We start from the raw sequence: 21,773 nt of genomic DNA on the forward strand, positions 1-21,773 counted from the left end.
GGGTAAACATCTCGTCATGACCTTCATGCATGTGCATATATGTATATTATGATGCAGAATGCAGATTATTAGAATGCAGATTATGTATTTTCAAAAACTTTTAAATCTATCAACAAGAAAATGTACCTGTAAGTCATAAATATCATATCTTCTTTTTCTCTGCATGGAAAAATTCAAACAAATCAAATCAGATGGAAAACTGGGACCTCTTTAGCCTAAAACTGCTGGTAGAATCAGAATAATCTGCAAGAACTCCACAAATGAATGGGGCCTGATGTGTCACATGCTTACAAATTAATACATCTTTTATTGCAGCAGCATAATCTCACACATACAAATGTAGAAAAATCAACACTTTAATCAGTGCATTTATTCAGTCACTTAAAAAATAAAGGTCTTAATTACAAATAGTTGTTATGGTAACTGCTGATATAAACACAACTTAAACTTCTTTTTTTTTTTTTAAAACATATGTAACTTTTTAAGTTGACCAGAGTTTGTGGGAACTTGTAGTTAGTAATTCAGGACTTCCTGATTCCCTGGGGAATACATATGATGTGACACAGATGTCTTTTGAGGAGCCATATTTATCTGGTCACCACATACAGTGATCAGAATGAGGATGGAGGTAGAAACAAGTCAAAAGCTCTATAGCAACCATTAGATTGCTGTCTAAAGGTTGTAATGGTTGAGTTAGGGCATCACTAGTTAGTTAGTGGACTACCATCACTGACTAACATGTAGAGTTTGCTGAACTCTGCAAAAACTTTAAGCAGGACTGAGCTTTGGTCAGATGAGACCGAGCTTCTCAGGAACAAACACTTTGCTATACAATGAATCACATGGTGGAGGGCCTGTGATGTTCTGGGTCTGTTTGTAGTCCAGAGCCTGGAAACTGAGTGCATGACATCATGAGTTAACATTTGAAATTAAAAAATTTAATAATGTGCACCGAAGAAAAAAAAGAGATAGTCATTTCCACAGAACAATGATCCGAATGGAGACAGAAATGGTTCAGCAGACACAAGGTCAACCTGCTGAACTGAAGCAGAGAGAGAAATGATCAGAGATCTGAAATTATCCCTCTGTCTGTAGAACTGTACTCTGTTAAAGATTACTGGAGAAGACTGAGAGGAAATGTTTACACCAGCGAAACTAATGATTGGTCTGTTGCTGTTATGATGACAACTAATAAATGGATAAATGTCCTCAAAATTAAAGTTAGATTTCTCCAGAATGTCAGTTTATGCTACTGCAATGAAAGATCCATTTATCCTGATGCTTTTACACATTTCCACCAGGGCTCTAACAAACTGACCTGCATCGTTCTGTCTCTGTTAGAAGAAAAATTAAATATTGAACATGCTGGGTTTGCAGGATGTTTATCAATGATGCACGGAAGGAAAGGACAAACAGCCTTTAATCTGAAAAATAAACCCATCAGAGAGTGAGCTGCCTCTAATCAAGCTTTCAACTGGAGCTGAAGCGGTTAAAGAACCGCCCTGAACACAGAGGGCATGTACTGCTCAGATCATATCAGATCAGTTCAGATAGATCTACTAAACAACGTTCAGGGTTTCCTGCAGCTCTGTTAGATTTGGTTTTCTCAGTTTCAGCTTCTCTTTGTGCTGCCAAAAAGCTCTGTGTCAGACACACCTCGCCGCTTTTCCCAGCATGCCGTGCTTTCCAGAACCACAGCTCCATCTGGCTCTGTCCCCCCATCTATCCTGCCATGCCAGTCAGTGTTCTTCATGGCTGCAGCCAGAGCAGCTGAGGGCCTCTGCTCTACAGTCTTGGTGTGCATTTGACACACACACTGCTCACATGGCTCCAGAGACAGCTACAGGGTTCCGAGGTGCTGCGCTAGGTGAGCAGACAGCAGTAGGCGGCGTAGAGGAGCGCCATGACGCAGCAGTAAAACAACAGGAAGTCTGGCGACAGCAGCGAGGAAGAGGAGGAGGAAGTTGAAGATGCAGGGGCCCAGTGGTGGGTGGGGCGCTCCTCCTCCACAGTCAGCAAGGCTGTCACACAGCGCAGAACACTGGGCAGCTTGCACAGAAGCACATCAGAGCACACACACACTTCAGACTGGACACACACACACACAGAGGAGGAAACATGGTTAGAACATCAGGAAACAGTGAAGCAGCAGTCAGGTGAGGACTGATGAGAATATCAAGAGTCAGTCCACACCTGGGGATACACACACACGTAGACAGGCAGACAGATGCTGTCAGCACATGAACCTCTCCTCTGATTGCTCCATAAAGGTAAACACTGATCCCAAAACAGCACAGATCCTTACCTCAGGGACTCCCAGCTTGCGACAAGCAGTGATGAAGTTTTCAACGTTCAGTCGAGATTTGGCTGAGCTCAGTTTGGGCTGGAGAGGAAACAACATTTGATGTCACCTTTCTAAGCCCTTCCAGTGGAGTTTAAGAGGAAGGAGGCAGGAACGGGCTGATCAGCACTCACCACTGCAGGGGAGGGGATGTGGATGATTGACACGGAGCGAGGCCGGATCTGATTGACCAGCTGGCAGAGGACGGTTCCATTGGACAGAGCCTCGCCCAGGTCCTCTGGCAGACTGGTCTTCAGTCGAGACTCTAAGGTCTGAGGGCCAGGACACAGTTAGGCTCCATGTTTATGTGCAACAAGGATTTCTAAGAGGAGGACAGCTAACACTAGGCTGCACCGATAAATCAGACAGCAGCCGTCAGTCAATATGGACATGAGAAACTGAGCCAATCTCTGAACAATCAGAAACTGTCTCCTCCTGTTCTGGGGTTCTGGGGTTCTGTTCTGGGAGACTGACTGACGCACCCGCATCAGGTCACATCTCAGACACCAGTCTGAGATGAAGACATAAAGAAGTGGAAGCGGTGCTGCAAGTAGGGCTTACCTTGCGTAGTTGTGTGAGGTCTTTTCTCTCCTCCTTCGGTGAACGCAGAGTGGTGCGAGATTCACTCCTGCCAGACTCTCCCAGAGTAAATGTGGTCCCTAACCAGAAGCAAAGCAAGAGGAGTTTAATGGGGCTGTAGAAGGAGCAGAGCTGGGGAGGGTGTGCGTGTGTGTGTTTACCTGTGGGTTTGACGTTGCTGCGAGAAGACGTGCGAAACAGGAAACTGTTGGGTTTCTGAGCCTGACCAGGAGGAGAGGAGGTCTTCGGAGAGGACAGCACATCTGATTCAAACACATAGGTCATTGTTCCAAATGTGTTGGACAGCATGGCAACATGTCCCCATCAGAGGACACTGCTGCATTATGAGTGACAAAAAACACTGAACTTTTCCACATTACTCCACATTTTCCAGATGTACTTGGACATGGAGGCTCACTTCAACTGAAAACTGCTCTCTAAAGCATCTCTAGAAACGCTGATCCCACAGACTGCATGAGGAAGCCACCAGACTGAAGAAACAGCTCTAATACCATCTAAAGACATCCTCTGTGTCTGCTGATCTTCACTCTGTTTAACTGACCGACTGATGCTTTGGGAACTCCTTGCAGCACTGCTGAACTCTGGGATTCCTTCTTTCACACTCAGTGATTTACCTCCCTGCCACCAGGCTGAGTGGACCACATTTTATGCAGACCATTCCCTCTCAGGCTCAAATCTCTTTTTTTGTAAACGTTAACACACAGCTGAGCAGTTTTAGCTTCAGAACTAGCCCACTCTGTGGGTTAGAGAAGGAAAAACAGAAACCTCTGGAGTATCAATGGTATATGTATCTGTTCTCAGACAGAACACAGACTTCATCTGCATTAGATGATTAGGGTCACTGAAAAAAAAAAAGAATTCTGACTTCAATCTCAGAATTCTAACTTTTTCCTGTCAGAATCTCAGAATTCTTTTATTCTCAAAATTCAAATTTTAAAGCAGATGGGTACCTGGGAGGAACCAGCTTCAATGACCAAGATGTAAGTTAGAAAGAAAGTAAAAAAGAAAGTTTGCAGGTGGACAACAAACTTTCTGGAAGAACATGTTGGATTTAAGGCAGGTTTTTCGTTGCCAAGGGGTCCCTGAAGATGCCATTTCATTAATAGAATAGCTAAAGATGACAAAAGCAAGATACATAGTTTAGTGTCTAAAGCGGAATGGGTGCAGCTAGCTGTTAGCATGTTTTTAGCTTATGTCAAAGGAGGAATGAACGTATCTCGCAATGTTACATCACACGTGATGGATAAAGGGTGCAAACAGCTGGTGATCACTGGAATTGTTTCTGCTGGGGTTGTTCCGTTTTATTTTATCGTCTATTTTGAATATTTTACAAGAAAATGATGCAGAGGTTATTTTACAGATAAATCTGAGTAATATATTTGGTATGTCAATAACTTTTAGTACAGAAAAGAGTTAAACATTAATGAAATTAAGCTAAGTTAGGCACTCCTCATATTGAGATATAGAGACCCAAAATGTGCTCAACCAAATGGTTGAGCGGGCAGTTAAAGGGTTAAGGTGAGATACGGGTTTATATATAATATTCAGGAAAATGTATGGTTTAACAATATCGATCCTCAGTTGCTCTGATTGTGGGACTCCCTCACTAGTTAACATCAATTGATGTTGTGCACAACTATGCACATGTTAGTTGTACAATGTAGGGAAAGAAAATAAAAACTGTTTATTATCAGAATCACAAAATTATTTCCCTGCACTATGTCATCTACAGATTGACATTTCAGGTTAAATCCTCTTTCTGACAACTGAAGTGGAGAAATATTTTAAAGAAGCAGTATGTAACCTTTATAATTTTTTTATTTTATTTCTTTTACATATTTGTTTAAATTATGTCAAGAGAGCATTGTATGAAACAGATAATCTGGAAAAAAAAATGAGCTCCTCTGCCTTCTCCCAGTGCTAACTAGAACCAGTCAATCAGAGTCAGGAGGTGGGTCTTAGTGCTGTCAATTACAATCTTCTGCTCACACCCTTCCACCCCCCAAACCACCTTCATTGCTACAGCTTTTCCCCGTCAAAAAAATCTGAAAGTGTCCTGCATGCACAGTAGAGAGCGCAACAACATCAGCGTTCTCAGTGTTTTTTGCCAACCGCCATAAAAAAAAAAGAAGTCCTCAGTGTTTGAGGAAGTAAACATGGATGCTCACAGTGGAGCACAGCTTAAACATTTGAAGTTGTTGTCCAATCGGAGCCAGCATATTAACAACTTAATCCTCATTACAGTCCATCATGGTTGTTGTTTTTCTTCCCGCTTGCGTGCATCAGGATGCGGAATAGTGACATTTGTCGAGTATCAGTGACGTTCAGATCAGATGAATGCGGCCTTGACGTTAGGTCACATATGAATCGGATACGTATCAAATATTCAAGTGGCCTGGGTTGCATTCAGAAAGAATCCGACCTATGTTGTTCAGACTGTCATGAAAACATCAGATACAGGTCGCATTATGACAAAAAGAAATTGACATAATGTGCTAATGTTTCTCCACAGAGCAGTCAGCTCTGATTGGTAGTGTTTGGTTGGGAGTGGTGAATTTCTTCAAATGGCAATAACAACTCCGGCAGGAGATGGAGATTTTTACAGATTATCTGTCTCATAATACATACCATCCCAAAATGGTGACAATTTCAACATGTAAAAAAAACATTTTCTTTATTAAAGTTCTGTACTGCAGCTTTAATAAGAGCAGATTTATCAATGACCCAGCTTTAACATACAGTTTATGAAAACTAAAAGATTAGGCTCAGGTTCATTTTGAGGTGGTTCAGGTGAGTCAGCTATACCTGTTCTGCTGCTGGAGCGATGCAGAAGAACTGATGGAGACCCAGTGCTCATCTGGTCAGCACTCTGAAACAAAAACACTTAAGTAGCAGCAGAGCGACCTTCTACTCTCTTTACTAGCGGGATGGGACTCACTGCACATCGCTGACGCAGGCCAGAGTGGGCGCTTCCATTTTCTGGTGAGACACCACTAGAGGGAGACATACACAGTGATTAATTCACAGTGGAAAAGCTTTTCCCACACCTTCATGCTTTCTACTATCTTATTTTGACAAGAGCTGAGAAACTACATGAGTGTAGGGGAGTGGAGTATAAGGAGAAGAACTAAAAGATGTGGGTCACTGCTTCTGCTCTACTCAGAACCAACCCACCATGAGCTGCTTCCTGTCTGTGGTGCAGAGGCCACATGACTTCCGGGTTTAGCAGATGACTTCAGCAAACTGCAAAATAAAGAGGTTGGAATTGAGCGTGCTGAAATGAATATGAGCGGGAGAGACAAAGAGTGCAGCTACAACTGTACTACTGACTGAAGGAAACACACCGATATGGACGGGAAATGTTCACACATTCACTGGCCGCATTTCTTTTTTGTTAGAACATTGTTAGAACTTTTCCTCAATGCAAAATTCATGTTAACGGAAACCCCTCAAAAATTTCTGAGTCCAGGTTTTTCCATTATTAATGAAGCACAGGGTAATTACCTGGCCTTCTCCCTCTGCTGCTGGAGCCGCTCCCTCTCCTGCCAGATGAATAGGGTTCCAGGCCTCCTCCTCTCCTCCAGGGTGGGGCTGGAGGGGGGCACAGGGGACAAGGAGGAGCAGTTCACTTCCGTCAAGGGACTTGACCTGAGAGACAAGGCGTTGGTTTAACACAGGTTAACTAACAGAGTAACGGCAGTAAGAGCACTCTCAGTTTACTGTTTAATCAAAACATTTCTGAGGTTGAAATTTTAGAACTTTCAAACATCAGCCATCATTCCCACCTGCTTTTAAAATGAATCAGTCCATTTAATTGCAGCTCTTTTCAGTTTATTGATGTAATTACATTTAAAAATAACAGAAGTTCCTGTTCCTGTTGTGTAATAACCAGTTGATACATACAGCACCTGGTGACAGTTTTCAAAAGCCTGGAGCTTTTCCTCATTCTGTAACTTTAGTATATTTTTATTGATGTTTTATGACTCGTACACAAAGAGGTGTATAATTGAATAGTGGAAGGAAAGTTATGCTTTTTTTTTCAAGATTTTATTGTCTATAGTGGCCTTTATTCGATAGTGAATTGACAGGAAAGTGGGTAATGAGAGAAAGACATGCAGTCATCAGGCCAGGACTTGAACCTACAAGATCTTCATTGAGGACTAAGACCTCCATATTATGTGGGTTGTGTTTAACCCCTGACCCCCACAGCACCCCACCATGGAACATGTCAAAAATTTAGTTTTTAACTCTTTTAGCCGATTCCCAGTTAAATTTTAGTTTATACTTTGGCTATGCCTTTCTAACACATGGATGCTTTAATCTAAACCATTCCATTACATCTCTGGCTGTGTGTTTTGGGGAGGTTGTCCTGCTGGACAGTGAACCCCCACTCTCAGGTCTTCTGCAACCTCCAACAGGTTTTCCTCTGAGAGTGTCTTGATTTAGCTCCATCCATCATCAAATCGGAGCGGTTCCTCAGTCCTTACTGGAGAAAAAAATCCCCACAGCATGATGCCGTTTGTTGTCTAACAAACCTCTGAGGCCAGAAAAGCAACAGCTACATTCATACTCAGGTTTAATTACAAACACATAGATTGCTTACTAATAACGTGGCCTCTAAAAAAATTTGACTTTATTTAGGACAATCATAGTAAAAAGAACCGAATACAAATCCATATCAAACTTCAGATTCTTTTTTGTAAGAAATATTGGTAACATGTTGCCTTAAAAGTGCATTAAAAGTGTCAACTTTGCATTATTACGTAAATAATGACACTTGATGCAAAGTTGCATTAAAACTTGCAATAAAAATTTAATTATTTACCGAATGACACTTCATGACAACAGTTCTAAACATTCATGAAAATTCCATCATCTTCATGGCAGGTGTTATGTCATGTTTACGACAGTGTCGTGTCAGTTTTATGCACACCCCATCAAATTACCGAAATATCAAAAGTTTGTGTACTTTGTGTTGGTCTACCATATAAAATCATAATGAAATACATTAAGGTCAGTAGTTATGCAATAAAATATTTAAAAAAAACATTTGAGGGGAGTGAATAGTTTTCCTTAAACCATCATGAATGAAACCACATCAATGAGTTTTTTGGTGTACCTGAATGCTGGACATTAACCTCACTATAACAACTTAGAACTCACATCTCCGTCTGTTCTCCTCACAAACTCCTGATAGATTCAGCTTTAGCGTTTTATTAGCTGTGATGATCTCGGAGACCAGCCGTCTTGCTGTTTTCCTTTCAAAAATTCCAGTCTTGTTTCACAGTCAGAGACAGCTCAGAAATGCTTGGAACCCTGTTCTAGACTCCAGTATCCTATTTTTAGAAGTCCCAGAGGAAGTGTTGGAGGCCAAAATGTGGAACATCCGTTAGTTCAGGCTGCAGGATGCATGGCTTGCCCTCCCTGGTGACCCACTCTGACTGTTGTAAGGTCTGCAGCCAATTCATAAACTTTTAGAACATTAAAAGCCTGGATGTGTGTCACATATCCATGAGGTGCCAGCAGGTTTTTGGGGAGACTGAGCATCAATACAGCTGTAGGCAAATCAGGATATTAAAACAGAATTGAATTACAACCACTTTATGTCTCTGTTAGCCAACAGAAACCTGCACCTCTCCTGGCAACAAAACCAATGAGCAAACTGTTTAGCATCCTAAAGACTCCATAGTTATCTCAGTGGAATAAATTTATAATTAGTTCAGGGTTAATTGTTGAAGCAGTCAGGTGTGGTGGTTCAAATGTAGCCTGGAGACCATTCCAAAAGCAGGAAGAGGACTATAGCACAGAGCATTCTGGGTAAATGCAACTGAAATAAACAAGTCTAGCTCTAGGCAGGAGAAACAGTTTGTGGTTTTTTGCCAAAGACGAAAGAGAAATCCTACAACTGCTAAAATCTGACTCCACTTCATTTTTGTTTATTTTTGATGAAGAAAGAAGTTGCGTTCAGTGTCTTCTTCAGAGGTTTTCATGTTGTTTCCTTTCAGTGGTTTTTGGTACAGCGCCACCACAGGTAAGAAGTGGAACAGGTTGCTCAAAGGGTTTGGTTGGTTTGACTCCGTGCAGATTCAAACCAACCAAACACTTCACAGCCATTTTGTTACCCTGTGAACCATCCAGTGTTGTAAAAGCAGACAGAAATACTGAGGTCTTCAGTAAAGACTAAGTGTAATCAACCAGTTTTCAGTTTGATCAGCTGGCTGAGCAGTGATCATATAGTCTGTTTCCTACAGCATGTCCTGATATGTCTGCAGTTCACTCTGGTTACAAGAAAGCTGAATGTTTCACAGCAAATGAGTCGTCAACCTCCCTGTTCTGGGATACGCTGTCTCTGGAAATGACTACTTAAAGTAAAGACCTACTTTCCCTTTGGGGATGCATACAGAGACTGCTGCTTACAATTACAGATGGTTCAAAAGGTCAACTCCATATGTTGCAAAGTCCAACTTTACAGTGACTGCTCCTTCATACAGTCGCCTAAAAATGACAGGTAACCCCTCACAGCAGGAAGACTGGACAGAAATATTTAGATCTTCTCATGTCAAAGCTCCAAAACCACAAACTAGAAACATACTACACAATTCTGCTCAGTGCCTCTGTAGGCTGCTGTGTTTTTGCATGCCTCACCATCTGCAGTCTGTTCAGGGTAAGTCAATATGCTGACACTGGGCACTGTTAGCAGCTGAGGTTGAAATGTGGGAATGGTAAATATTATACACTGCAGAATAGCAGACAGTGCCTCAGTAAAAGCTAATTCAGGAACCTTTGACCCATTAAGCAAAGTGACAGTTATAATGCTCAACACACTGGATTACAATGTAGGACTTCTTTAGGCCTCAGTGTGAAATATTAACTTTTATTTAAATCTTACTGTTCCAGAAATCCCAGAAAGGCAAAGATAGAATTGCAAAGAATTAACCTACGTGAACCTAAGAAAGTCCAGAGAGGGCATATCATCAACTGATTCTTCCCCGCTATCTAAAAAGCCACTGAGTGAGCCTAAGAAAAATGGTGAACGGGGGAAAAAACTTGTCTTCTTGATGCACCAGTAGACTTCATCATGAACATCCAGTTTGCAGCCAGTAAAATGAAATCTGTAATATTCGGGAAAGTTGGCTGATGTTGGATACTGCTGAGCACTAAAATATAAAACACTACAGTGCTAAGGACTAAGAGATTTGGAAATGTTTTTGAAAAACTCACCTGCATGTTGTGTCCTGGTTTTGGGATGGAGAAGATGAATCCTGCTCCTATAAAACAAGAGACTCTCTGCTAATCAAACATGATGACAGAAAAGTTTCCAAAGATGGGATGGACAGAGGAGACAGAATAAAGACAAAAGCAGGTAGAGAAATAGGAGTACAAGAAAGGAAGAATTCGAGGGAAAAAGGAGAGACATTAAAAAGGGTGGAGCCAAGAAAGGATTTAATGGAAGGCAGCAAATTTAGACAGTGGGATAGGGGACAAAGGTAGGAAAATATAAATATTTTTCCATAATTTAATTTTTTTTCCATTCTTTGCCAGACCCAACATGCAAAACAGCAGTAACTGATCAGTGTGTGTCTGACAGTACCGAAGGAAAGGTAACAAGGGGAGAGGTAGGTGGATCTATCCGGATCTCCTCCGTCACACTACTGCTGATGAAGCTGACCTGCTCAGCCGCTCCATTCACTGGGAGGAAGAAAAACAAAGTCTAAAACTTCGCTCTCTTATTGAACTTGTTTTCCATTTGATTTCAGTGATGGGTCTTTTCCTACCCAGCTGAAAATGTGATAAACATACAATTATTTATCTTTATAAATATCCATTTGTGCTTTTACTAAATGTCATCAAGACAGGTTTTGAGAAATGATTGGTCTTCCCACAGCTATTTTTTCATAATGCAAATATATATGAACAAGAGCAAATAAAATGAATATATTTCTAAACCACATCTTTAGTCAGCTTAACAAGCACTTTAGGTTCCAGGATTTCCCACCATTGTTGGCCTCCAGGGACTCATCTTCTTCATACTGCTCCTCAAGGTGTCTCTGCTTCTGGTTGACCTCTGCCATCTGAAGAGAACGCTCGGAGAAGTCATCTGTTGACTGAGAACATCAGAAACAGAGACATGTCACAGAATCACTGTTTCAGCTTAGGAACAACTGGATTTTGGAGTGGTGTTGTCATGTTAGCAAATCATAAATCGAAACATGATCTAGTTCTTGGATAGTTTAAAATTACTTCAGCACAGCGCCAGACCTTAGTGGTGAGAAGCTGGTAAAGCAACCCTTAAGGTTAAAGTAACATTACTTTAGTGTCATTTTATAGCACATTCAAGTAGCTATGTTACATTCAGTTTTTCTAAAAATCATACATGTATCAAATATGACTTCAAAGAAATCTGACTTTCTTTGAAGTCAGATTTGCCTTGAAAATGGCCAATTTCAAGGCAATTCTTTTAATGCCTTGAAATTGGGCCTCTGTCTCCAACAACCCCAGCTCTTTCTGAAACTCCGCCACCAGGAGGTCATCACAACATGGCTCCTCTGTTAACCCTTTAACATTTTTACCAGCATTATACTGAGAAGTAGCTCCTTCAATGAGCTCACTAGATGCACAGTTCCACCAGGTGTTTGCCAATTGCTGTGGGCTAGTCTGAAGGAGCTGTGTGTGAAAGCTGCAGGGACAGGTGTTCTATGAGATGGAAGCTCAGAAGCTTGAAAACTGTAGCTTAGAGAAGGACGTTGGATATCATATATTTACATCTTATAATTGTTCTTATCTTTCACTTTATATGCATAGCATCTATAAAAATTGGTACTCTCAAACTGTGTAATTTAATGATATACAGAAGCTTACAGTAGCTCAGACATGATGTATAAATAATAGTCGTACCTCATTGCCAGACCATCGTTTGCTGCCGCTGTCCACACTATTGAAACCAGAGTCCAGGCCGCCAAACTGACCCGTGAACAGCTCCTGGTCTGACAGACTGCAAGAGAAAATGTAGGTGACACATTAAGGTAAATTAAAAGCATGCAACATAAGACTAAGATGTGTAAAGTGGAATATTATATCAACACTCCATCGACACTTCTAGTTTCTGCTCCATAAAATGTTCAGGAAACAGCTAAAAGGTTTCATCTAACTAAATATTAGATCATCTCTACTTCTGTTGATTCTTTTTGAACTCTTTCAATATCTGTCCCTATACGTCACCATCTTATCAACTCACAATTATTTTATTTCACCTTACATTACAAACATTCCATATCTTATTTCTTTGGCTCATGATGTTAAACCTGACAACATTTCTTGCCAGATTTTTAATTCACTGCCATTAGTCTGATATTTGTATTTTATAAGCCATTTCACCAACTGTTTACCACTTTGTTATAAGGAAGCAGGGAAAGCAATTGATCTGTTTATTAGGCTGAAAAATTCTTGAGGTTGGCCTAGGTTAACAGAAGGCTGGAAGCACAGGAGGCAGCTGGCTTCTTGCAAAGGTAGAGCAGTTACATCAAGCTCTGTATCCACTGAAAACGTGTGCAGCATCTGCAGCTTTAGCATGTGTTGCCAAAACTAACTGGAGAGCAGAGTTTTTGGTTTCACTGCTTTCAAGTCTTAGAGCTGAACCAGGATGAAAAGATGGAGAGGAGACTGGACAGTTTGATTTTTAAATTAGAACTACATCAACAACTTCAGATCCATCAACACTGCCAAAATCTCTGGGGATGCTTACTGGCAGAGGAGTTCAATCATTTCTTCACACATTTTGAGGCTGATTCACCAGCAGAGCCCCTACTGCAGCCAGCATCCCTCCACTGCCAGACCATCACTGTATAGGAAGTGTGGAGGACTCCGAGGGTAGTGAACCTCCAGAAACTACTGGACCTGACAGTGTGACAGGGAGAGTGCTGAGGGATTGTGCAGATCAGCTGGTGGGGTTTTTACCAGCATCTTTAATCAGTCCCTCACCCAGTGCTCCATCCCACCTTGCTTAAAGTCCGTCACCATCATCCCTCTGCCAAAAAACAACATTAGCAGACTCAATGACTACCTGGCAGTGGCACTCACCCCCATAATCATGAAGTGCTTTGCGAAACCACACTCAATCCCCACTAGTTTGCATATATAACCAACAGGTATACAGAGGATGCTATCGCTACTGCTCTGCACACCACATTGGCACACGTGGAACAGCAAATGAGTTAAGCAAAGTTGCTCTTCCTGGACTTCAGCTCGGCTTTAACATCATCATTCGGAGCAGACTGGTGAGAAAACTGGGAAATCTGGGTCTACCCCACAACATCTGCTGCTGGATTATGAACTTCCTGACAAACTACTCCCAGAGGGTGAGAGTATTAAGCCCCCTGCACCAGTACAGGCTCTCCACGAGGATGTGTGCTAAGCCCTCTACTCTAAACCCTCTACGTCCATGACTATAGCCCACCCACCTGAACAATACCATCATTACCATTGTGGTATCATCACTGCTGATGATACCACGGTGGTGGGGCTCATCTCTGGAGGAGATGAGCCTGCATACAGAGTGAAGGTGGGATGACTGTCTGGTACACAAACAACAACCTCCATTTGACAACCTTCAAGTCGAAGGAACTGACTGTTGACTTTAGGAAGAGAGGGTGGAGATGGTGCCAAATTTCAGTTTCCTAGGCAGCTTTGTCAGTAAAGACCTGACCTGGAACATTAACTCCACTTCCATCCTGAAGAAGGCACAGCAGAGAACTGAGCTCTTGGTATCCTTCTATTGCTGCTCTGTGGAGTTGATTTGGAGCCGTGACATCTCTCCGTGATTCTCCAGCTGCACTGCGACAGAGAGGAAGCAGCTCCAGATTGTCATAAAACTTGATTATTATTTGTTTATTTATTTATTCATTTGTTTTACCCAGTTGTGTATTTCTACTATATTTTTCTGTTTATTGAGATATGTTTATTTATTATTTTATTTATTTGACTTGCTTTCGAGAGTTGCTATTTTTTTGTTGTGCTTTCTTCTTGTACAATTACAACAAAAGGAATTCTGATTTTGAATATTCTACCATATATATTATCTATTGATATTGATCATGTGTCCATCGAGATATATACTGGTGTTGATTTATTGTCCAGCCCTACATAGTTTTATTACTTTTTTAAATATTTTTTTCTCATAACCACATGTTTCAACATCCTTTTTAAAAGATTTTCTGCAACTAGTTGTCTTTATTCAGTTTGGCAGAAAGATAGATAGAAGAAGAGGAAGACATGCAGGAAATGGTCCAGGGCCAGAAATCAAACCCATGACAGTAACCTCTATCAATATGAACATATCATCCACATAGTGAAAGTTGGTCATGGCAGTATTATGTAGTGGGCAAGCTTTTCTTCTGCAAGGAAAGATTTGATGAGAAGATGGAACTATAGATCCAGGTGCAGCTTGGAGAAAAACTGTCAGAAGACGCAGAAAACCTGAGACTGGGGTAGTGACCCTAAACATGCTATGGAATAGTTTAGTTCAAAGCAAATTCCCTTTGAAATAAAAGTCTTCCTAAAAACATCAGCCAGCATCCCTGTTTATTAACTGATAACAGTTTTTGGTCTGGCTGACCGAGCCAGACCTAAAAGCTCAGGTTGGCCGAGCCATGTTGCAAAACGAAATGTACAAAATTGTCTGCTTCTACTATGTGTGATTAACACAATGACATTATGTATTGGGACATAATGTGGAAAGGTCCTATAGGTGCGACTACTTAGCCAATGCACTGTACTTCTACTGTAAGAATATACATGCTCAGTAGTCCTCACCTGCTTTTAAATCCAGTCGGCCTCATGTTGAGGTGCTTCTCCAGCTCCTCCTCATGGCTCTTACAAGCCTCCATGTTCAGGTATTTGAAGATGTGATATTTGCCTTTGGAGCAGATTTGTGCCGGTGGCATTTGCAAAGGATTGCTATCCAGTGAGATGGTCTGCAGATGTCGGAGGTGACGGAAACACAGTGGAACGTGGGAAATTCGGTTGCAGGACACATCGAGTCGAACGAGTGGAAGTTCAGATATTTCTGGATGAAATTCAGAGAAGGAAAAAGTCAAACGGCAGGCAGTGTGGTTTCAGGATCTTTATACATCCATCTCCTTCATTAATTGAAATGCAAGGCTACTATCCGCCTTGTGGATAGTAGTGCCAGGTTCCGCCTTGGCACTATATCTAAAACCTGAGAAAACTCAGTGAATTAGTTGTCCCACTTGAATCAGTTCAGTCTCTACATAGGTCTGTAAGAGGTCACATTATGGAAGTTGTTTCAGTTCACTGTAAAAACCTATTTCCTTCTCATCTCTGCAAGGTTTTAATTGCACATGATCCATCAGACCTCCATTAAGCTTGAACTGGATCAAAAAGTCCGTCATTTGTAAATAATTAAAATGAAAAAAAAAAGGGCACCGTCTTGCAATTCAAGTTATGGAGAAACTTGAATTGCAAGTTTAAGAAACAGGCCATCACTCATCACTTCCTGTCTTCCCTCTAAGAGAGGAACTCAAGACTATAAACAGGATGCAGGTGGATCAGATGCAAACCTTTATCACCTTCTTCGTATATTCAAGCGAAACTAAGTGTCCATTATTTGGAGTATGTGTGTGTGCATGTGTGTGTGTACCTTCAGGCAAAGTGGTGAGCTGGTTCCTCCTCAAGTTCAAGTCCCTCAGAGTCTCCAGTTGACCAAGTTCTGCTGGTAAACTCTGCAGCTCATTACAGCTGACATCCTGAATGCAATACAGAAGAAGAAAATAGCCAAATATCGCAAATTATATCATATCATAATATTTAATAATTTTATCCCAAGGCTTCCCCCACTGTATAAAAAGCCTAGCAGGTTTATAGTTGAGGCACTGTCTGTACACCGGCATGCTATCACAGTGCCAGGTTGTGCACTTCTAAATATCTGCATCTCGGCACAAATCACACACACCAGCTTTCACTCAAAATAGTCTCCAAAACGAGCCCTCATAGAGGTTTCATGTACTGTAAATGCTGCTGCAGGTGAAGCTGCTCTGCAATAGCACCTTCCAAATGGATAATTTTGAGAAAAATTGTAGGATTTAATACCATAAATATTAGAATTTTCAAACCTAGGAATATTTAGTTTAGCATGCATTCTTACTCATCATTGTCCATTTTAGGTATTTCTTTCAATGTACTTTACTTTTAAATGTGACCATCATTAGCTTGTTTTAAATGGATCCACAATTAGTTATAACAATAGACTTTATTTGAGAAAAAATAATTTTAGATGCAGTAAAAATGCAGTAAAAATAATGTAATGTTTGGTTTTTAAAAATTTTAATAAAATACTGTCACATGGATGTCATCATGTTGTTGACCCTGTAATGCATTTTGAATAAATGATGTATGTTAGGTCCAATTGCACTAGCTCCCTCCAGGAATGAGCAATGTTGTTAAGCCTTTTAAATTTGAACCACAGCGCATTGCAATTGATGAAAATAGAGAAAACACAAGAGGTAATGAAGATGAGGAGGATCGAATGGAGGAAGAGGAAAGAGTTGGCGTTTGTGTTGCTGCCTTCAGTTTCATAATGACATGTACCTCTCGTCGGACTGTGTGATCCGGTAAATAGTTGACAAGCTCCGTTTCAGGTCCACACTTCAGTCCGGTAACACCATTTAGGCTGTAGTCTGTGGTCCAGGGTCAGGTCCGTGATTTAACATTTGGTATCAGTGGCAGTGGCAATAGCTTTGTTTTTGTTTAAAGGAGCTTCCAGCGCTGCCTGTCTGATGTTTCTCCCAGTGTTTTTCTCTTGCTAGCCAGTACCAGGGTTTATCCACTTTGTGGATAAAACTGTCTGTACGGCATTTGTTTTTAGCTTGCTGGGGCATCAACCACCTGTTATATCCTTTATCAATTTTGCTCACACAAATGACTCAAAGTTTTCTGGAAAGAAATGTTGAGAGCACAAATGCAAGTCCTTCAGAAGTTATGTTTGGCTCTTCCACTGTACTCCTCTTTTTTGTGTGTGTGTGCGAATCAATGCAGACTCACGTCGTTTATTTTTTAAAATTATAGTCAACAGCAACAGTGTGGCATAGTCTACATTTACACCCGTCAAATGCAATATGATAAAACTAACTTTAGTAAAGTTAGCCTTCCTGTTATTACTCTAGGGCTGAAGTGATTCAAAGAATGATTTGAGTACCTTGATTATTAATATTCCTCGAGGAAAATTGATCTGCCTCAAAGCCTTGTTAAATTATGTTTTATTAATTAGCGCACCGTGTTCCGACTGGGTTATTATTTGCATTGTGCAGGGCTCTCACTTCTGCCTGAGTTGTTGACGAAAGCTAAGTGTTAGCAGCATAACTTAAAATTTTCAAGTTCAGCCTGGAAGGATTTTATTGACTGATGATAATGTCCGGTCTTTTATCGTTTTTCGAGGGACCAATAAGTATCCTTAAAATGACTGTCGCGATGCCTTGAGTGTGGCAGCTTTTCTCCTCCGGAAGCTGCTTCCTGTTGGCCGTTGTTCAGAGAGAATGGTGGGAAAGAGCACTGCAGTTGTATTTATACAGGTGAGCGTATAAACTGAGCACTGCGGGCGGCTGCAGTGTTCTTCGTAAGTGCAGCTTTACGAACGAACTGGAAAATTTATTTCATATTATGCCGGTCTTAACAAATGGGTGGCAGAGCGCATCATGACGGTACATACCTGGTAGATGTCTTTCTGTGTGTGACAAACGAAGGTGTCTAATCCCATCGCTAATATGAACACAAAAACTACAAATGTTTAGGCAAGGTGAGAGTTCATCTATTAAATTGACTGAAGATAAATACATAAATTAAAAGCTGGAGTATAGAAATTTTTTATTGCCGTATTTGTGAACCTTCCTCTTTATTATTAAATTGAAAATAATAGATTTTTGTATAATTTTTCTTCAGGTTAACTTAGAAAGTGAGCTATTAGTGTTACAGGTTAATTTTCCAAACTACAGAAACATTATTGTTAGGGATGTTCAAATATGAAAAATTGGACTGATGTTAATATCCAATAGTAACACTGCTGTTATGTTAGATTTATATTATATATTATAGGGCTGTAGTGATACAATAATCTCAAGATACGATACGTGATATTCTGCTCATGATATGATATATATTGCAATATTCAGCAAACGATACAATTCAACACACTTTTGCGATTTTCTGAAAGATTTTAGAGTGACAGAGTGATTTTGGTGATTTTTGTGACTTCTATAGAGTTGGATTGAATTAATTTAACTGAAAACTGATTAAAAGCACCAACTACACAATACCTGGCCCTGGTTGGACATGGACACAGACTTAAAGTCGACAGCTGGACAAAATGAATCACAGAAGTGGTGAGAAAACATGTTTCTTTAAGTTGAAACAGTACAAACTGTAGCTTACGTGCATTTGTAAAGTAAATAAAGTGCACCAAATACTCTGCTCTGAATAGTTTGATACCTTTTTAACATTGACACTTAACATCTGAAGGAATCAATGTAACCCTGATGACCTAATCACTCTCCCGGCGAAGCAAGCAGTGAGTGAGCAAGGTGACAGTTGGATGTTACGATATTTGAGGATGAATATCAATTTTTTTTCTAGTAAAGAAAATATCGATATATATCGCAAAATCGATATTACACAGCCCTAATATATATTATATTTTTTATATCTTTTTAAAAATCTGATTACTCGATTAATCGTAAGAATAATCGATAGATTACTCGATTACTAAAATATTTGTTTACAACAGCCCTTGTTTACTCTGTAGATTGCAGTACAGAATGAACCAAACCGTGTCATCAACTCAGTAATCATGAAGAAATGGTGACCTCCATGGGTGAAAAATATAACGAAGGACAACCTTTTTGAAGTTATCATAAACAGTAATTTTTAGTTAATCAAAAAATTACAACATATTTAGGCCGACATGTTCAACTAATTGTGGATCCAAAAGATCCAATGGCGGCTTGCCTAGTTAGGGTTTAGCTGAAGTGCAAAAATTTTTTACAATTTAAACATATTTTTTTGCATGTTTACCTTTATTAAGAGTCTATAGTTGGGGTTTAAGTATTGTTAATAATGTCTTCTAATAACAAATAATTACTTTGTCATATTTTCAAATTGTGGTTAAGAGTTGACCAGAAATTTTAACATCTCTTAACGCAAAAACACGGTGGGCCGGTGGTGGACAACCCTAGCGCCCCCACCACTGGGCTTACCAGAAGCAGATCTCTGTCATACTGTACTGCATTAATGTAGTAATTCAAGCAAAAGGAAACCCAATGCAGCACTGAGTGTAGATGTTTAAGTTTTCTGAGAGACAGAACCTTGGACTTTACATCACTATGTAGGAATCTATACAAGTTTGACTGTTCCATTTAATTGCATTAAGTTAAATCAACTTAATGATATTCTAATTTACTGAGTTACAACTGTACACTGGGCTTTATTAAGCCATTGAAGTCAAGAATAACAGTCCACCAGATCATATAATCTGCACACACGTATTTACTCGAGCAATAGTAGTCGGGGGCAGAGATTCTGAGAGATCAAAATGTGTGTGTGTGTGTGTGTGTGTGTGTGTGCGTGTGTGTGTGTGTGTGTGTGTGTGCGTGTCGTACCAGCTGTCGAAGGTGTGTGAGCGCGTAGATGGAGGAGGGCAGTGAAGACAGCTTGTTGTTGCTGACAATGAGCACTCGCAATAGGGGGAGCTGGAACACGGACGGGGGCAAACTGGACAGGAGATTCCGACTGTGGAGAGAAGCACGCAAACACATGAACACACCCATGAACGAATAGTGATGTCACTGAAGAGACATCCTCACCTGGAGCGGGGATTAGATTTTAAAATCTAATGACTTAAACATTCAGAGGTTAAAGGATCAAATAACAACACAGCGATATGTGATAACATCTCAGCTGCTTCAGGAGTTTCATCATGGAGCTCACACTAAACAGCAGTTCCATGGATATTTTCTATTATACAGTCCATTTGCTCTGACTTATGCTGCATTACAGCCACCAGGAGGGGTTTTCCAGTATCCTAGCAACAGTAAAATAATAGTGTGGAGGAATGAGAAGAGAAGACTTACTGAAGTTGTACCAAATAAGAAAAAAAAAAAAACTATTTATAAGCACTATGAATAAATTTAATTCTAAGGTTTTTTTTTTTTTGAAAATGATGTTTTCTGTTATTCTAGAAAGCAAAATGAAAAAGCCTCTTAAATTGGAAACATGTCTAAAGAATATTTAAGATAAAATTTGCTTTTTGATATAGCAACTGTTTGATTAAGTCTCTTTGAAGTCTAATTTACCTTCACATCTAAATAACCGCTTGGCCTAAACTGATGAAGGTTACAATTTTCTGTTGTAATATGGGATAAGATCAAACAGATTATTTATGCTACTTCACTCTATAGACTATGTGGCATATAAACACAGCATAATTACTAGATACATAAAGGACTGCTGATCAAACTGACCCATAACATTAGTTTATTTTTATCAACCATCCAATTTATCAACCATCCAATTTCTTCCACTTATCCAGGGTCACTGAGGTAGCAGTCTAAGTAAAGAGGCAAAGACTTCCCTCTCCCAGCTCCTTCGGAGGAACCCCAAGGGATTCCCAGGCAAGCAGAGAGACATCGTAAATCAAGGATGTTCTGGGTCTTCCTTTGGGTCTTCTCCCGATGGGGCGTACCGGGAAGCACGTTATCAGGAAGCATCCTAAGTAGGTGCCTGAGCCACCTCAACTGGACCATCTCGCGTGAAGGAGCAGTGGCTCTACTCTGAGCCTTTCCTGAATGACTGAGCTTTTCACCCTATCTCTAAGGAAGAGCCCAGACACCCTGCAGAGGAAACTCATTTCAGCCACTTGTAGCCAGTCACTACCCAAAGCTCATGATCATAGATGAAAGTAGGAACATAGATTGACCGGTAAATCGAGAGCTTTTGCCGAAAGGCTTCTGTGAAAGCCGGAGATCACGGTCTGATGAAATCGAAAGAATTACATTATCTGCGACTGGAAATTCTGTCCACAAACATTAAGAACAGAATCAGTGACAAAGGGCATCCTTGACGGAGTCCAACTCTCCCCGAAAACAAGTCTGATTTGCAACCAACATTACAATTTTTCATCTGTATTAAGAGAGGGTGTGGAACTGCTGCAGTTGTCTAACACCTTTTCCAAGTCCACAAAAAACATGCAAAGCTTGGGCAAACTCATATGCATCCCCCTGATCCTGCTGAGGGTGTAGAGCTGCTGCAGTGTTCCACAACCAGCACAAAAACCAACCTGATCCTCCTGAATCTGAGGCTGAGCTATCCAGCGACTCTTCCTCCTCAGAACCCCTGAACAAACCTTACCAGGAAGGCTTAGGAGTGTGACCCCATGTAGTTGGAACATATCCTGTTGTTCCTCTTTTTAGGTAAATGGACTACCACCATAGTCTGCCAATCAATATGAACTGTCCTTTATACATCTTTAAGAGCAACTTGAAGTTTGCTTAAAAGAAGTTTAAACTTTATTTTTCTTTCTCAAGAACCAGTCCTGAGCGAGTGCTTTTGTTATTTTTCCCTTAGACTCCTTCACATTCTCTTAACCCTAGCCAGCCATGAGAAAATGGCTTCCTTTCTACTGTTATCATATGCTTGCTGAGGACCATGTGACAGCAGTTCCTGCAAAGTCAGTAACTTTATGATACTGGCTAGGTTTTCTTTGATTGAAAAGTTTTGAAAAAATGATACATTTTGGCAATTTATCATCGACAGAATTTGACTGTTTTATTAT

At 40.5% G+C, this 21,773-nt stretch overlaps 1 protein-coding gene across 3 annotated transcripts in view; it reads right to left on the bottom strand.

Moving 5' to 3' along the window:
- The window catches only part of lrch4 (leucine-rich repeats and calponin homology (CH) domain containing 4), an 80,997-nt gene that overhangs the window by 7,813 nt on the left and 51,411 nt on the right, over positions 1–21,773 (bottom strand). For 2 of the 3 annotated variants that reach the window (XM_008434911.2, XM_008434914.2), the window contains exons 3-18: positions 19,603–19,732; positions 15,597–15,702; positions 14,750–15,002; positions 11,837–11,933; positions 10,938–11,046; positions 10,533–10,630; positions 10,163–10,209; positions 6,446–6,589; positions 6,116–6,184; positions 5,880–5,934; positions 5,747–5,810; positions 3,082–3,183; positions 2,903–3,000; positions 2,476–2,613; positions 2,306–2,383; positions 351–2,088 (exon numbers count right to left, since the gene is read on the bottom strand). In XM_008434911.2, the coding sequence (XP_008433133.1) occupies positions 1,864–2,088; positions 2,306–2,383; positions 2,476–2,613; positions 2,903–3,000; positions 3,082–3,183; positions 5,747–5,810; positions 5,880–5,934; positions 6,116–6,184; positions 6,446–6,589; positions 10,163–10,209; positions 10,533–10,630; positions 10,938–11,046; positions 11,837–11,933; positions 14,750–15,002; positions 15,597–15,702; positions 19,603–19,732 (1,813 nt within the window). In that variant the 3' untranslated portion in view covers positions 351–1,863. Of the gene's footprint in view, positions 1–350; positions 2,089–2,305; positions 2,384–2,475; positions 2,614–2,902; positions 3,001–3,081; positions 3,184–5,746; positions 5,811–5,879; positions 5,935–6,115; positions 6,185–6,445; positions 6,590–10,162; positions 10,210–10,532; positions 10,631–10,937; positions 11,047–11,836; positions 11,934–14,749; positions 15,003–15,596; positions 15,703–19,602; positions 19,733–21,773 lie in introns of those variants that run through there. The other variant, XM_008434913.2, reaches the window with a different exon arrangement.

This window comes from Poecilia reticulata, linkage group LG18 (assembly GCF_000633615.1).
Source record: "Poecilia reticulata strain Guanapo linkage group LG18, Guppy_female_1.0+MT, whole genome shotgun sequence".
NCBI classification, from domain to species: domain Eukaryota; kingdom Metazoa; phylum Chordata; class Actinopteri; order Cyprinodontiformes; family Poeciliidae; genus Poecilia; species Poecilia reticulata.